The sequence below is a fragment of the Megascapheus bottae genome, unplaced genomic scaffold (genome assembly GCF_031878675.1).
Source record: "Megascapheus bottae isolate mThoBot1 unplaced genomic scaffold, mThoBot2.hap1 HAP1_SCAFFOLD_57, whole genome shotgun sequence".
In the NCBI taxonomy this organism is placed as follows: Eukaryota; Metazoa; Chordata; class Mammalia; order Rodentia; family Geomyidae; genus Megascapheus; species Megascapheus bottae.
Window position 1 is genome coordinate 753,716 of NW_028327810.1, and position 18,196 is coordinate 771,911.

The 18,196-nt window shown below is 42.6% G+C and overlaps 1 protein-coding gene across 1 annotated transcript; it reads left to right on the forward strand.

The window, feature by feature from the left end:
• Nucleotides 1-429: 429 nt before the first annotated feature.
• Nucleotides 430-1,260, forward strand: LOC150039149 (sperm motility kinase-like). Its single transcript, XM_090327990.1, has one exon. The coding sequence runs from the start codon at nucleotides 430-432 to the stop codon at nucleotides 1,258-1,260; it is 831 nt and encodes a 276-aa protein (XP_090184116.1).
• Nucleotides 1,261-18,196: the final 16,936 nt, after the last annotated feature.

The window sequence follows — 18,196 nt, forward strand, 5'->3', positions numbered from 1 at the left end:
ATTTCCTCACCGACCTCACATGCCATTGTGAGGTGCCTGGAGGGGTTACAGAAGGCTGTTAGTTGCTCTCCATTTTCAGTTAAAGTGCTGAGAGAGCTACTTTAGGGTGCTGCAGGAAATCAGATCTAGATTGATGCTTTTATTGGTGGGTGGGGGAGCAAGGGAAGCTTTGGGTTGTGTGGGTTTGGGGATTTCCATTATTCTGTGGCTTAGGTTGTGCTAATTTAAGATATGCTACCACTGAATTGATTAGCTAAACTTCGTTAAGGTTTGATACCTACTCCACTGATGTATAAAATTTTTATATATATATATTAATATTTATATTTATTGTGATCTTAACTTAGCTAAGTATACTTAAAATATACTAGCCACCATATTTTCTTAGCTGTTTGGAAGTGGCTGGCTGTTTGCCATCCCATGAGAAAAATGGAGTCAACAGACAACAAATGCCCTACATTCTCCTCCGCAGAGGAGGACTTCCTTGCCAGTCAATATCATGTACAGCAGACCACTGGCACCTTTGGGCAGGTGAAGAAGGCCTATCACTCCCTCACAGACAATGAGTTCGCAGTGACAATCTTGGGGACAAAAGAATACCCAGTGCTGGTGGAAAATCAGGTGGATATTGTCAAGCCTCTGAATCACCCCCATGTGATTAGGGTGTATCAAGTGATCCAAGGAGAGGAACATGTCTACCTGGTGATAGGAATGGCCACCAAGGGAAACCTGCAGAGCTGGATCAAAGCATCATGCCAGGTTTATGAGAAGGAATCAAAGAAGTTACTGAAGCAGATGGGAAGTGAGATGCAGTACTTCCATTGGCATGGGATTGCACATATGAACCTGAAGCCTGACAACATCCTTCTGGATGAACCCGGCAATGCCAAGGTCAGTGACTTTGGGTTGACCCTGAGGATTGCCCTAGTGCAGTTGATCACAGATCTTCGTGGTGCTTATGTGGTCTGTACCCCTGAAATATACCTGAAACAAGCTTACGATGGCTTCAAGGTAGATGTCTTGAGTCTGGGCACCATCCTGTTGTTTATGATTACGGGACAATTCCTATTTCAAGAGAGCACTTTCAACCAGCTCTGTAGAAAGTTTGTAGAGGGCAGGTATAATGTACCACCACACCTGACTGCCGGAGGACATCATGTCTTTTTCCAGCTCTTAATTTTAGATCCTGTCACTCACACAGGGAAGCTTCTCACCCATCCATGTGGTCACACCAGTACCACCCAACCAGTGTCTTTGTAACACCAGGGGCATGCAAGAGAGAAGGAGCTTGAGTCTCTGCACTGTGACTCCAATAGAAAGATCAGTGCTCAGGTAGTCACAAATTATACTGCCTGAAAACACAACTGATTTTCTTAGGAAAAACAGAGTGAATGTTCTCCTAAGAAAAAAACATGATCAATCATGGCAAGAAAATAATGAAGACAAACTGTCTGTGGGTGGCTGGCAGTGCTGTCCTCTCTGTATGCTCCATTCCTTGGCACACTTAGGAATAGTTTAGAGGCACTTGTGTTCCCTCTTTAAAATATAGCTAAGTGACTGAATCTTTTAAGCTTGAATTTCATTTTAATTCTAAGTTTACTTATAGAATGTAGAAAAATCCATATTTTCTTCATGACAGATAGCTGTGAGGTCTATAAAACTCCACTCTTCATTGGAAAAAAAGAAATAAAAAATGTAGCTTAAATCAGTGCTGGTTAAGACTCTGAATTCTGTGAGCTCCTCCTGTGAGAGAAAGCTCCTCAACAATGATTTCCACTTCCTGTGCCCAGGCCCCCATACCAACGACATGACTATTCCCAGACATAAGGGAAATAAGGCAAGTCAAATACTGCAAAGTCCATCAGTTCTCCCAGGGCTGCACAGCCACAGGCCTCAGAGAATGAAGATCATCTCAACATTGGCTGTGAATTTTCCATTCTAAATTACTGACAATTCTGATAGAAAGGGCTTTCTGTAGGTTGGGGTAAGATTTGGGTGAGTTTAGCATGATATTTTAACCTTTATTTTCAAAAAAATTATTGTATTTTTCTCGTGTCTTGTTAAACAACTGTTTTTCAACTTCTATATTTCATTTTAAAATCAGCTTAACTGTTTCCAAAACTCTTCTCTCTCTCCCTCTGTCCTTTTATCTGTATGGCTCATTCTCTCTCTCTCTCTCTCTCTCTCTCTCTCTCTCTCTCTCTCTCTCTCTCTCTCTCTCTCTCTCTCTCTCTCTCTTTCTCTCACTCTCTCTCCTCTCTCTGTCTCATGGTTATAGACTTTGAAATCAGGTCCGCTGCACTGTCCCCTAGCTTTTCTGCTCAAGACTACTGATCCACCACTTGAACTACAGCTCAATCTCCCTGGATTTTGTTGTTGTTGTTTCTTTTTTTCCCCCACGCTGGGTGTGATTTATTGGTTATAAGCCTCATGGATACGCAGGGATTTTTCCCAGCTTGGCTGGGTAAAAATTAATATCCACAACTCTCAGCCCTCTAAAAATCTAGAACTATAGACATAAGCATACATCACCCCAATCAGTTTAAGGTGTTTCTGTGGCTTTTCTCTTATTTTACTCTGTTTTACATTCGTTTGATTCTTAATTGTTTTGATGGGGAAGAGGCTTGTTGATACTGAGGCTTGTATTCAGTGCCTCCTCCTCCTGTTTCTTCCTCCTTCCTTTTCTTCCATTACTTCTCCTTCTTTTTCTTCTTCTTCTTCTCTTCCTCCTCTTCCTCCTCCTATTCCTTCTCCTCTTCTCAATTCTAACAGCTAAAATCCAAATTTTAGTTTTCATGTGCATTTGGGTGTTAATTCTGCTAACTGAAAGGATTGAACTCAGAAGGCACTGGCAAGTCTCCCTAGTCTCCCTAATTTGGCATTTTTATTTTATTTTATTTATTTATTTTTTTGCTCACCATGTTAGCCATCTTCATGCCTTGAGCCAAAGCTGAATTTCTGGCTTTCTTTTTTTTCTTGTACTGGTGGTCTGTCCACATTTTTAATCCCCCTCCCTCCCAATACTAACAGCCTCTTCATAAGCCACGAGGGATTTTCTGATTTTGGTTGGTTGTTTGGTTGTATTATTCCTTAGGTTTGAACAGAAGGCATAACCAAGTGTCTAACATTTTCTTTCTCTCTTTCTTTCTCTCTTTCTTTCTCTCTCTTTTTCTTTCTTCTTCCTTTCTTTCTTTCTTTCTTCTTTCCTTCCTTTCTTTCTTTCTTTCTTTCTTTTTTTCTTTCTTTCTTTCTTTCCTTCCTTCCTTCCTTCCTTCCTTCCTTCCTTCCTTCCTTCTTTCTTTCTTTCTTTCTTTCTTTCTTTCTTTCTTTCTTTCTTTCTTTCTTTCTCTTTCATCCTGTAGGCTAGCATGTTCTACAACCAGAGCAGCAAGTCAATTTCTGGCTCCCTGTGCCCTTTGTAGTGGTTATGGAAGATAAGAGTCTCATAGTGTCCCATGAGACTCTACAATTAACCACCAAACGGTCGGAAGTGGTAGGGCATGAGCAAAACACCACAAGTTCAAGCTCCAGGACTGGCATACAATGCAAGAAGTCTCATGGCTTTTCCTGTCCAGGCTGGCTTAGAACTGTGATCCTCAGATTTCAGCGAGCTGAGCAGCTAGAATTTTTTTAGCTACAAGTCAACATTTATTTTTTGTTTTCTTTTGTTTTGTCCTTTGTTTTTTTTCTACTGTTTTAAATCAGGGCTTAGTATATTCTGTCTGAAAGTTTTTGTTCAGCGCTAGCAGGCTGTAGAATTTAAGCCAAACCTTGACTGCTCTTGTTTATTTTTTTAATTTGGGTCCTGGTATTATGCGTTTCACCCAATGGCTGGTGCTTCTATCTGAAGTTTTTGTTTATTTTCTCAAGTCTACTGTTTGCTCTTATTTGCACTATATGTCAAGTTTGGTTTTGTTTTGCTTTTCCTTGGATGGTCCTACACCTTGAATTCAGTCAGGGCCTAGCCTCTGGCATTTAAAATTATAATTATGGGCTCTTTTCCTTCAACTTTTTATTTCATTCACTTTACTTTTTCTGTCATTTTTTGTTTATTTCAGGTCATCTGGTTTGTTGTTAGACTAACCACCCACCTTCATTTTTTGTTTGTTTATTTTTTAAAGTCACAATTTGGAGGCTCATGGCCTAGTAGTAGAGTGCTCGCCTAGCATTCAGTCAGCCCTAGCTTCGATTCCTCAGTTCCATAAAGGAAAGGTGGAAGGGGTGCCCCCAGCCGAAAAGTGCTAGTCTTGAGGAAAGACCAAGGACAGTGCCCAGGCCCTGAGTTTAAGCCCCCAGACTGACAAGAAGAAAAAAAAATGTAAAAAAGTAGTTTGTAGTCTCTGCAAAGGTCAACTCCTGTTTTTTGTTTGTTTTGCCCCCGTTGTGTGGCTTGAACTGTTGATGGTTATTTGGAGATGAGAGTCTCAGGGACTTTTCAGTCTAGGCTGGCTTTGAATCACAATTCTCAGATTTTACAATACTATGTAGTACCCTCAGCTTCCCATGGAACTCTTTATCTTCTATTAACCACCAAAAAAGAAGGACTAGAGTAGGGAATAAAGTAAGGAAGAAAGAAAGGAATGGAGGGAGAGAGTGGCCAAGTGGTGGGGTGCTCATTTATCATGCAGGACGTTCTGTGTTCTAGTCCTCAGTACTACATACACAATACAAGTGTTCTAGTCCTCAGTACTACATACACAATACAAGCAAGAAGTGGTACTGCGGCTCAAGTGGCAGAGCACTAACCTTGAGCAAAATGTGTCCAAGGACAGTGCCCAGAGCCTGAGTTCAGGCCCCAGGACTGGCAAAACAGAAAGAAAGAAAGAGGAAAAAGAAAAGCAAAAAAAGGGAAAGGCACAAGTTGAGTGGTGGCTCCAATAGTAGAATTGTGAGCCTTGAAATAAAAACAAACAATAAAAAAAGAAAGCAAAAGGTATGAGGTGTGGAAGGGAAATGGGGACCAAGACATGAAAAAATATTTCAATGTTTGTGAAGTAATGCACCTTCTATCTGGTGCATATAATGTAACACTTCTATTAATTACAATAAAAAATATATGGAAAAAAAGAAAAGGAAAGAAAAAGACAATCCTCCTCTGGGAAAATCAACCCTACATAAAATCACTTATACCAAAAAAAAAAAAACCAGATCCTGAAGTTGACTTTTTCCTCTAAATGTATACCAACTAGCTTTGGGTGGGTGGGGGGGAAAAGAAATCACTTTTCGATTCTGTTCAGGCTCAAAGTTCAAGCCCTAGAATAAGAACCAAAAACAAACAAGTTTTTTCGTTTTGTTTTTGTTTTTGTTTTTTTAAGAACCAGGGCAAACACCAATGCCTCACACCTGTAATCTTGGCTGTTCAGGGGTTGCAATCTGAGGATTGTGGTTCAAAGCCAGCCTGGACAGAAAATTTCCTGTGAGACCCTTACTTCCATTTAACCACCAACAGACAGGAAGTACTAGAGCTGTAGCCATGAGCCAAACACAGCAAGTTCAATGCCACCACTGCCACTCACTAAAACAACTTTCATGGGCTTCCCTGCCTAGGCTGGCTTTGAACCACAATCCTCAGATTTCAGCAACCTAAGCAGGTAGGATTACAGATGTGAGACATAATTTAAAATTCTTTAATTGGATCCTCTCTTCTGGCACCTTCATATCATTTCATGATTGCTTTTACTATTTTTCTTTTTAAAATTTCAGTTCTTATGGCTTGTTAAGGTCCAGAAACTCACACTCAGTTTGTATTTTTGTTTTTGTTTCTTTGGGTTTTTCGTTAGAAAATAGTTTCTATACCTTGGGCTACAGATAAACTACTGGCTATGTGTTTTTTTAAATTTTTGCTCCAGGGTTTCAATTCTGGGCCTGATCACTTTCAGGGAGTAGTTTCTTTTTCCTCTTAAAGTAACCAAAGTGTACAATAAGAGGCAAAACTAAATTTCCAATTATTATTATTATTTTTATATTTGATTACTAGTACTTAGGGCTTGAACTTAAAGTTCTGTTGACTCTCCCAGAGTATTATTCTACTTTTTTTTTAATTCAAGGCTATCATGCTCAACTATTGAGCTACAACTCTACTTTTGCCTTTTTTTGGTGGCGGGGTATTGTTCTTCTTTGGTTGTTAATAGGAGATAAGAGTCCCAGGAGAAACCAAGGGCACTAGACAGTGTCCTAAAGTCTGAGGACTGAATTTCAAATCTAGCCTGGGTAGGAGAGTGCATGAGATTCTTAACTTCAATTACTGCCCAGAGGCCACTAGTCAGTGGCACAGGCATAAGCCACTGTGCCAAGCCTATCTTTTTATTATTTTTAATTTTTTTAGCTTCTGTTATAGGGCTGGAATTCAGAACCTGATCCCTAGCCAAGATACTTTTTTCATCAAAGATAGCAGGGAATATAATTAGAGATAAAATTGGACTCATGACTCTACTACTTAAGCCACAGCTCAATTTCTGCTTTTTTTTATTATTTTGATGGTTCATAGGAGATAAGAGTGGATACACAAGGGCACTATACAAAGGCTTGACATCTTAGGATCCCAGTTTGAAGCCAGCCTGGCCAGGAAAGTCCATGAGACTTTCAGAGGCAGAAAGCAGTAGAGCCCCAATCATGAACAAAACACCCCAAGTTGATTTGACAGGCACAAACTTATACAACTGTCATGGACTTTCCTGCCCAGGCTGGCTTTAAACTATGATCCTCTGATTTCAGTGACTGGAGCAAGTAGGATATAGGTTTGAACCATGTTCTCAAAACATTCTGTGGCCCTTTGGTGTTTTCTCTTTTCACCCATTTTTTGTTCGGTTTTATTTTTCTTTCTCAGCCTCCCCCCTTTTTAAAATTTGTTCAGGTACTCTGCCTTGTTTTCTTAATGGGCCACTCTTCTTGAGCTTATAATTTTTCCTTTGCTTTTGTCCCTCAAGGCTAGCAGGTTTTCAACTGAAAACACAGCCAAAAGTCACAGTTTCTCTTCCTTTCTTTCTTTCTTCCTTCCTTTCTTTCTTTCTTTCTTTCTTCCTCTCTCTGTCTGTGTCTCTCTCTCTCTCTCCCTCCCTTTTGCTCTCCTTTCTTTCTCTCTTCTTTTTAATTCTTTCTTTCTTTCTTTTATTTTTTTGTGGGTCATGGGGTTTGAACTCTGGGCCTAGGCATTGTCTTTAGCTCTTCAGCTCAAAGCTACCAACCTACCCCTGAGCTTGCTGTGAGCCTTGATACTCAGATTTCAGCCTCATGATTAGCTAAGGTTACAGGTGTGAGCGAGTGTGACCGACACCTGGCCCTTGCTTGCTTGCTTCCTTTGGCTCCTTTCTTTGTCTTTCTTTGCTTCTCTTTCATTTTCTTTCTTTCTTCGCTTCCATTTTGTTTGTTTGTTTCTTTCTTTTTATTTGACTGCCTCCCTCCCTGGGCCCCCACTGTTTCTTTCTTTCTTTCTTTCTTTCTTTCTTTCTTTCTTTCTTTCTTTCTTTCTTTCTTTCTTGGTTTATGGGAGAAATAATCTCATGTGAACATGGGGGCATTACACAGGCTCTGAAATCTGAAGACTGTGGTTCAATGCTAGCAAAGTCCATGAGAGTCTGTAATCAACCACCAAGAGACAGGAAGTATTAGAGCTCTAGTTGTGAGGAATAAAAGCAAGTTCAAGCTCATGACTGCCGCTCACTAAAACAAGTCTCTTAGAATTTCCTGCCCAGGCTGGCTTTGAACCATAATCCTCTGATTTCAGTGAACATGGCAAGTAGGATACAAGCATGACCCATGTTTTCAAATTCCTTTTTATTTTTGCCATAGGTAGGGCTTGAACTCAGATTTTGAGCACTGTCCAGGGGCTTTCTCAAGGCTAGAGTTCTACCATTTGAACCACAACACTATTCATGCCTTTTTTTGTATGTACTACTGAGGAATTGAACCCTGGTCTTGGTGCATGCTGGACAAGCATTCTACCACGAGGCCAAACCCCAGCCTATGTTTTCAAATACTTCTATTGTCTCTTTGATATCTCCTCCTTCCTTTTAATTCATTTTCCTTCCTTTTTCTATTTATCTATTTTGTTTGAGTCTTCTATTTATTTGTTATGGATCGGCAACTCTCCTTGAGATCTTTTGATTTACTTTGCCTTTTCCCATCAAGACTATCAGGCTTCAAACTGGAAACCAAAGATCAATATAGGTGCCTTCCTGCCTGTCTTCCTTTCACCTTCCAACATTCTGGCCTATCTCTTTTCCTTCCTCCCACCCTCCCTTCCTCCCTCCCTCCTTCCCTCCCTCTCTCCCTTCCTTCCTACCTTCCTTCCTTCCTTTGTTTTTTTGTGGTTTATAGGAAAAAGAGTCTCATGTAGCTATGGGAGCATACACATCCTCTGGAATATGAGCATTGTGGTTCAAAGCCAGGCTGGGCAGGAATATCCATGAGACTCTTTTCTTCAAGTAATCACCAAGAGACAGGAAGTAGTAGAGCTCTAGACATAAAACACAGAGAGTTCAAGCTCAGCAGTGCCATTCACTAAAACAGGTCTCATGGACTTTCCTTCCCAAGAGTGCTTTGAACCTCAAACCTCAGATTTCAGCAATCTAAAATTATAGGATTACAGGTTTGAGCCATGATTTAAATTTCTTAAATTGGCTCCTCTCTTCTATTGTTTTTCTTTCTTTCTTTCTTTCTTTCTTTCTTTCTTTCTTTCTTTCTTTCTTTCTTTCTTTCTTTCTTTGATTGTTTTATCTAACTCAACATTTGGAAGCTCTGCCATTTAGACCAAAAGTCAGCCACTGGCCTTGGGTCCTTTGGTTCTGGTTCAAGGGTTTGAACTCTGGCCTGGTCACTGTCCATGCTTGCTTATTTTATTTTATTTCCTCAAACTAGCTGGGAGTACAATTGAGGCCAAAACTTGACTTTTGACTTTGTTTTAAATTCCAGGCTAGCGGTCTCTAATACATGAACCACAGCTCAACTTTTGCCTTTTTATTATTTTGGTGAGTCATAGCAGATAAGAGTACCCATAATAAAGAGGCACAGTACACAGATGCTTGATATCTGAAGACCATGGTTCAAAGCCAGCCTGGGCAGGAAAGTCCAGGAGACTCTTTATCTCCAATGAACCACCCAGAGGCAGAAAGTAATAGAGTTCTAACCATGAACAAATCACCAATGAGTTTAAGTCCACCATTGTTAGGGAAGCTCATGGATTTCCCTGCCCATGCTGGTTTTGAACCACAATCCTGTGATCTCAGTGAGCTGAGCAACAATTTTATACAGGCATGAATGATGTTTTCATGCTTTTGAGTTGTCTCTTTGATCTTTTCTCCTTACTCTTAATACATTTTTATACATGAATTTTTTCCACAGTCAAATATTTCATAATTTTAAAGGATAACATTTATAAAAGGTAAAGGAAGATCTGTGACATGGCTGCATCCACAAGAAGAACCAGCCTGCATTGCAGTGCGAACAATCCTACTCTGTTCCCATGGGAACACAGACATGCTAGGACCTGGGCTGTGGCAAATAGCCCTTTGAAACAAGCACAGGCAGGCTGCAAATAATTTCTATTAACATATTGCTGCAAGATGGAAAAATCCCCCAAGGTACCACTAAACTAAGTTCCTTATTTCAAGCGCCTAGTCTTGGCTTGCCTTTCTTCTGCAGTCAAAACCAAATCTATAAAGGCTTGTGCACTCCAAGGTGGAAAAAAAACCCCACACTCCAGGTATCTGAAGACCTCAGCTCTGACTGACACTAACTAACCACCCCATGTTCCACCTTCATCCAGACTCTCCAGGGAAATCAGGAGACCAAACAAGTGAGTTCTGACATCTGACAGGCCATATGCACTTCATAAACAAACCAAAATACTGTTCATATCTTTGTCTTTGTTTTGCAAAAATTTTTAAGGAGACCACCCAGGAGGAAGGAATGAAACTGATAATTTGTTAAATGAAAATTGAAGTTTCAAAGGGTCTATTCCAAAACCCAACGGTTCTCTGTAGCAGAGCTCTTATTTTTGGGCTGGGAGGCTTTGGAGGGCAATCAGGAGGGGATGGTACCTCCCGCAGTCAGTGCACAGTAGTCCGGTAAAGCATCAGATCAGGCAGGCATCTTTTCAGATGGATGGGCATACCATCAGATTTCTGGAAAAGCTTCTAGAGCTCTGGAACTTTGTTCTTCCCAGCATAATCATAAACAGAGGGATTGGAAGTCAGCTTTGTTGGGGTGGCTAATATGACAGACAGAGCTTCAGTGGACACCACAGGCTTTAATTCCTGAGGGCTATCCGGTCTGCAGTCCAGGTTCCAGCCAACTTCTGTGTGAAGCTGCTAAACTTGTAACACAGGATTCGAGCAGCCAAGCCTCCAGCAGCCACTGCTGGTAAAATCGCCCAGAAGGTCTGCCTCCTTTGCCTTAATTCATTTTTTGTTCCTCTTTGTGTGTGTGTGTGTGTGTGTGTGTGTGTGTGTGTGTGTGTGTGTGTGTGTTCTGGGGCTTGAACTCTTCTGGACCCAGGCATTGTTCCTGAGCTCTTCAGCTCAAAGCTACTGCACTACCCTAGAGCCAAGCTCCACTTGCCATTTTTCAGGGGTTAATTGGAGATAAGAGTCACAGGTCCTTTTATGCCTGGACTGGCTTTCAACTCTGATCCTCAGATCCCAGGTTATTGAGTAGCTAGGATTACAGGTGTGAGCCACCACGTTGGCATTTTTTTTAATTCAGGTTCTCTAACTTGTTATGGATTGGCCTGTCTCCCTTAGGTTTTTATCTTGCTTTGCTTTTTTCCATCCAGGCTAGCAGGATTCACACCAGGAACAAAAGTTCAAATTCAGGCTTTGTTTAGTTCATTTGCTCTTATTTGCTTGCTTGCTTGCTTGCCTGCCTGCTTGCTTGCTTTCTTTGCTTCCTTTTCTATTTCCTTCTCTCTTTCTGTTTCCTTCTCTCCTTCCTTGTCTCCCTCCCTTTCCGCCTTCCACCCTTCCTTCCTTCCTTTTCTTTATTTTATTTGTTCTTTCTTCCTCTCTCACTCTTTGTTTCTTTCTGTATTTCCCTCCTTCTGTCACTCCCTCCCTTCGTCCCTCCCTCCCTTCCTCCCTTCATTCCTTTCTTTCTTGCTTTCTCTCTCGCTCTAATTTTCTTCCTTTCTCCCTTTCTTTCTTTTCTGTTCTTTGATGGTTTATATGAAGAAAGAGTCTCATGTGAACTTGAGGGCATTACAGAGGCTCTCAAATCTGAGGGTTGTCTTATCTGTAATCAACCACCAACAAAGAGGAAATACTAGAGCTCTAGCCATGAGCAAAACAAGTTCAAGCCCTCCACTGCCACTCACTAAAGCAGGTCTCATGGACTTTGCTGCCTAGGCTGGCTTTGAACCACACTCCTCAGGTCTCAGCATCCTCAGCAGGTAGGATTCCAGATGTGTGACATGATTTGAAAGTGTTTAACTGGCTCTCCTCTACTTTCTCATTCCGTTTCATCTAGTTCACTACTCCTGTACACATTTTTTGGTAGTTTTTCAGTTTTATTATTTCAGGACCTCTAGTTTCTTGTTGTTATTAACCACTATCCCTCAATTTCTTTTTTCAGTTTAAAAGTTTTTATGTTTGTTTTTTCCCCTCAATATTTAGAAGACCTGTTACTGGGGACACAGTTATACTACTGGCTTTGTTGTTTATTCCAATATATGGCTGGAACTTATGGTATGGGCAATATTCCTGAGTTCTTTTGCTCAAAACTAGACACTCCATGACTTTGCTCCATAATGCAACTTTTGGTGCATGGGCCGGGAACTCCCATGCCCATTCAGATGCCTAGTCAATGGGTCGTGGAAAAACCACAGTAAATAGGCCGGATTCGTTTGTCTCTGTGTATTTTTTCTTTTTGTTTTTCTGATTTAGGTATCTCCCTTTGAGATGGGTACTACTCCACTTGCTCTTCTAATGATGAATTTTAAGGATGTTAGAAGCAGAGGTTTTGATTTGAGTAAAGACAAATTAATTACACTTTGTAATTCGAAATGGCCGACCTTTGATGTTGGTTGGCCCCAGAGGGCACTTTTAGCCTCCCGACAAATTCGGAAGGTTATGGAGAAAATTTTCTTACCAGGATGATCTGGGCACCCTGATCAAATTCCTTACTGTTAATCTAGACTTGGTCTTGCAATATTTTAAAGAGAAAATTTGGGGTTTACTTAAAGGTCTCTACTTCTCTGTTAGATGTTTCTGTCTTGTCTGGTACCAGCTCTAATGTTTTGTTAGATGTTTTTATGGATTCTTGTTTTTGTGTCCTTGTCACTAAGACAATTGGTGGCAGGACAGAGGCATCAGTCTTGGTTCCCCCAGGACTGAGGTGTACTCTTGCCCCCCTGATAGGTAGGATGGCCTTGGCCGGCCAGCTCCAGAAAATGGAAGACTTCATGGAGAGTCGCCCCCTGAGAGTTTTCAGGGCCCCAGGTGTCTTCCTCACTCTGACTGCTGCCAGGCATGCCATCCAAATTTGTGGGTACTTAAAGGTTTCTACTTTTGTCTTGTTTTGTGAGGTATTTCTAGGTCTTGGACCTGGTATGGCCGCTCCCACATGAAGCAGTTGTAATAAGCTAAATTACCTTGTAAAAGAACTCGGTTCTCACCTGCAAGAGTAAGATTGGCAAAACTCTTAAAACAAACTTCCGGAAAATGTACACCTGATATTACTTTTGCATGCTTTAAACATAATTGGGTAGAGCTGTTTACACTGTAAATATTGTATCTTGTTTAGCCCAGAGGTATTAGGGAATTTGGCTATTTAAAGTTTTAGAGATTTAAATGTGAATTTGTTTATAAATATCAGAAACTTTACCTGTCTGTAGAAATCTGAGACTTGTGGTGCACTCTTGCATTTAGAATAAATGGGACTACAACACAGCAGAAGGTAGGGGAAGGCCACGGGTGTATCGCCAGACTCTAATGGCGGGTCTCTGGGCTGCTCATAAGCCCACTAATTTGGCTAAGGTGTATTCAGTTTTTCAAGGTAAAGCAGAAACTCCCTCTGAGCACTTAGAGAGACTAATAGAAGCCTTTAGATGGTTTACAGCAATGGACCCCGAGGCCCCTGAAAATCAGGCAGTTGTGGTCATGTCCTTTGTTAACCAGGCAGCTTCAGATATTAAGAGGAAGCTACAGAAATTAGAGGACCTAGAAGGAGTATCCAAGACTTACTCAGGATTGCTCAGAGAGTTTTTAATAATAGGGATGCCTCAGAGGAGAAACAGCTGAGAGCAACAGAGAGCATGACTAAAGTACTGGCTGCTGTAGTTCAACAGGGAAGACCACCACAAAGAGGTTCACGTGGCTCACAATCTTTGAGGCCTTCAGGTTGATATTTGAGCAAAGTTCAATGTGCTTACTGCAAAGAGTTTGGTCACTGGTCTAGGGAATGCCCGAAAAATTAAAAGAACACATCAGACCAGTGGCAATGATAAATTTCCCTGTTAGTCACTCATGATGTGGAAGACAAGGGGCCACGGGGTTTGGATCCCCTCTCCAAACCTAGGGTAACTTTGCAGGTAGACGGGACTCCTGTCCAGTTTTTAATGGACACAGGTGCTCAGCATTCGGTTCTTACTAAGCCTCAAGGAAAACTTTCCAGAGCTACATCATGGGTGCAGGGGGCTACAGGAATAAAATATTCCTGAACAACTCAAAGGACGGTGGACCTGGGAGGTGGTAACCATGGGGCAGATGTTACAGGTCACAACACCTCACGCTATTGAGGGCATTCTCAAACAGCCCCCAGACCGATGGCTCAGTGTGTCCAGGGACAATCATATGGCTGACCAGACTGCCCGGGAGGTGACCTTATCTTCAACTCCAGCTCTAGCCCTCCAACTCCCAGACCCAGGACCCAGAATATTACCACCAATCCCAGGGTATACATAGGAAGAGTTGCAATGGATTGAGAAACTACCTATGGTACATCTCCTCGATGTATGGTAGAGAGATTCCAGGAGTCACATAGTACTCCCAGAAAAATTAGGGATGAAAAAATCACCATAGAGGCGGGGAATTTGGCCTAGTGGTTAAAGTGCTTGCCTAGCATGCATGCAGACCCGGGTTCGATTCCTCGGCACCACATGCATAGAAAAAAGCCAGAAATGGTGCTGAGGCTCAAGTGGTAGAGATCTAGCCTTGAAAAAGTCCAAGGACAGTGCTCAGGCCCTGAGCTCAAGCCCAGGACTGGAAAAAAAAATCACCATAGTACTCATCTAGGAGCCACAAAGATGCAAGACTTAATAAGACAAACCGGACTACGAATTAAGGAGGCAGCCATCAAAATTGATCGGAGTATCTCAGGTTGCAGAGTATGTTTGGTAGACCTCCCTCTATAAAACCCAATCTTAAGGAAAATCTTGTTAAAAATAAGAGGATGGTGATTTTGAACTTTTGTTTTCACTCCAAGCCCTGCAAAGGGCTTACCAGGAAGTCTGGCCCAAGCTGAGGCACCTGTACAAGACAGAACCACCTCTGGTGCCTCATCGCTATAGACCAGGTGATTGGGTACTCATGAAATGCCACCGGCAAGAAAATCTGGAGCCATGATGGAAAGGACCCTTTCAGGTCATCCTGAAAACACCCACCACCCTCAAGGTAGACAGAGTAGCTTCTTGGATTCATTACACCCATGCCAAGCCAGTGGACCCGTTTCCAGACCTCATAGAACCCTTGGCTGAAACAACTTAGAAGACTGATTGGACTAAAAGTAGCCCATTAAAAATTAAGCCGCCAAAATCAATAATAGTTATGGGCAGTATCTGGACAGGGGCTGTGTGTGGGTAAATACTCATAGTTGTTGTGCATTTCTACCTAAATATGTTAAAACGGGAAAGGGAGCAAAGTGAAGGAATTTTTCCCCTTGGTTGACAAGCTTGTTTTCGGCCTTAGCTGGACTCGTAGGCCCTTGTGTGATTATGGTATGCAGCGATAGCCAATATTGGCTCTAAAAGTATCATGGGAAAGGGGGGGTAATGTTGTGCCAAGATTGTTCCATGTTCTGGGAATGACCCCTCCTCCCTTTGCTCAGGGCCCATGTACTTGAACCTCAGGGGCAACATCTTGATGCTCAGTGGTTAGACACATGAGCTCTGATTTGACCAGGGGTTTGAGTTACCAAACATCCAATCAGGTGATTTTAACTATGTAATTCCCCTATAAAAGCTGTGTAAAATCCTTGTTCAGGGCCTTTCAGCATTGCTGGCTATGGGTACGCAGAGGCCTGATTCTAGACTTGTAAATTAACGACCCTTGCTTTTTAGGTTTGACTGTTGCCTCTTGTGATCTTTTCGGGGTTCTAGGAATTCGGGTACAACACTAGGATTACACACATGAAGCCCTTCTGCACTGCCTTGATCTTGTTATAGTTGTTGTTCATGTGCTAGGGCTTGAACTCAGGGCCTGGTCACTGTCCTCCCCCAGTTTTTTTTCCTCAACGTTAACAGGGAGTTGCCAATAGAGACAAAACTACACTTAGGAGTTTTGTTGGGAGCCAGAGTGGAATCAAACTGTACCTTGACTTGCATCAGACGATGGCTTATTGCTTTCTGGCCCTATTCTATGTAAATGACCTGAGAATTACCATATGAATGTAACACCTGGAGGTTCCCTGGGAGAGGAGGAGGGAAGAACGGGGAGTGGAAAATAAACGCAGCAGTCTCGGCAGTCTTTGCCTGGACTGCGGACATCCCGGACCCGGTGTGTCTGTCTCTCTTCTTTTTCTTCCTAGTCCTTGTCCCCTATTTCAGGAACCCCAATCTCCGAACCCTGGTTTGCTGCCGGTTGGCCCCGGCATCTGGTGCCCGAACAGGGACCCTGAAAATCTGGGACGAATGTGAAGGACCCCTCCCTGTGGTGAGTAACACATCATAGGACTATTAAGAGAGTATAGTCAGGAGTAAAAATTATGGGTCAAGCTAATAGTCATGGGTTATTTCTACCGATCTTAACAGGCCTATTTGAAGCCCACGGAACGTGGGTGGAAAAAGGGGTGCTTCAGAGCTTCCTACAGTTTCTCGAGGAGGCATGCCCGAGGTCTATAGAGGAGGAATTCCAAAAAGACTGGCAGCGGATAGGAAAAAGAATTCAAGATTATTATGATGTATATGGCCCCGAAAAGACCCCAGTAGAGGCTACTACTGTATGGAATTTAGTAAGTGAATACATAGATCCTCTACATGAAGATGCTGAACTTAATCTTGAATTAAGGGAACTTTATGAGTTAAAGGACCCTTCTGAAGAACCTGAGGCTGAGCCATATGCCGCAGCCCAAGAGAGTCTAAGTGAGATCTTGAAAAGGGAACAACAACCAGTAGATACTGAGTATCAGAATTCAGGTTTGAATACCAAGGAGGAAAGTTATGATGAGTCATTGGAGGGCCGGGTGGCTACGATAGAGAAGAAGTTAGAAGAAATGCTACATCTTCTATCGAAAATGGGGACAGAGCAGAGAGCCCCCCCAGAAGTAGGAAAGAAATATGACCCTCAGGCTACTATGGTGTCTGATTCTAAACCTTACCCCTCAGACCCACCGCCTCCGGCTGCAGCCTTACGGCCTCAATCCCTTTCTCAACCTTTAGGCAAGCCTAAAGGCCCTAGCAACAAGTCCCTTTTAACAGGCACTACAACCAGGCACAGTGCATCGCAATTAAACCTGACTCAGGCTGCTAGAGAGAGGGAAGGTATTTCAGGGCCTCGATGCTTCCCTAGTTTAGTTGATCATGATGAACAAGTATACCATCAACCTGTTCCTGTTAAACTATTACAGGATTTAAAAAATGCCTGCTCCCAATATGGGCCAACTGCCCCTTTTACTCAAGTAATATTGGAGGCCGCGTGTGCTGGTATTGCATGCCCAAATGACTGGAAGCGGCTTGCCAGAGCATGCCTTAGTGCAGGAGAGTACTTATTATGGGAGACAGAGTTCACTGCACAGTGTCGGGCTAAAATTGAAACAAATAGGTCTAAAAACCTGCCTTACACTGTTGATCAGTTGATAGGAGAGGGAACCTATAAAAACACAGAAGATCAATTGGGTTATGCAAAGGAGGCCTATTTACAAATAAATGCTGCGGCGAGAGAGGCTTGGAAAAAGTTACGCAATTCCAATCGTACAAAAAATCTAGTAGAAGTTAAACAGGGACCGAATGAACCTTATCTAGAATTTTTGTCTCGATTATTGGAGACTACAGACTGCCTAGTACAAGATGAGAATGCAAGGGATAGTATAGTTAGACACATAGCCTATGAAAATGCCAACGCCGCCTGTCAGGCGGCTATCAGACCCCATAGGAATAAGGGAGGAATCACGGACTTTATTTCACTGTGTGCTGATATTGGACCCTCTCATGTACAAGGCCTTACTTTAGCTGCCGCTCCTCAAGGAAAGACTGTTAGTGAGTCTCTAAAATATAGAGGTCAGCGGCATTCTCGGGATGCTAGACCCCCAGGGCGTTGCTTTTCTTGTGGACAAATAGGACATTGGATGACGCAATGCCCACGCCAGGCCAGGCAAAAGAGAGAAAAATCACCTGGCACATGTCCACGCTGTGGTAAAGGGAAGCACTGGGCTAAAGATTGCAAGTCAGCAACAAATCGCAATGGCCGCCCGTATTTGGGAAACTGGAGAAGGGGCCAGCCCCTGGCCCCGCAAAACCATGGGGCAGTCCCTCCCTCTTCTCGGCCACAAGTGCATCTTCTAACAACCCCCCAAGATCAGTCTCCGGCCTCCTCCGTGCCACCCCAGGAAGTGCAGGATTGGACCTCTGTTCCTCCACCTGCTCAGTATTGACCCCAGAGATGGGGACACAAGCTCTCCCCACGGGGGTCTTCGGCCCCCTTCCCCCGGGAGTGGCTGGATTGCTGTTAGGGTGAAGTAGCTCAGCCCTTAAAGGGATACAGATTACACCTGGCAAAATTGACCAGGATTTTACTGGAGAAATCAAAGTTATGGTCTCTGCCCCGAAACACGTGGTATCGATCCCAGCTGGTCAAAAATTAGCACAATTAATACTTGTGCCTTTACCTCCCGGGGAGACTGCTAATTCCCCATGTGGACAGAGAGGATTTAGATCTTCTGATATCTACTGGGTACAAAGCATAAAACAAGAGAGGCCTGAGATGACTATATTTATACAAGAAAAGCCCTTTAAAGGAATATTAGACACTGGAGCAGATGTGTCTGTGATATC

Coding starts and splice junctions, on each gene's coding strand:
- LOC150039149 (XM_090327990.1), top strand. CDS start 430: ATGGAGTCAACAGACAACAAATGCCCTACATTCTCCTCCGCAGAGGAG.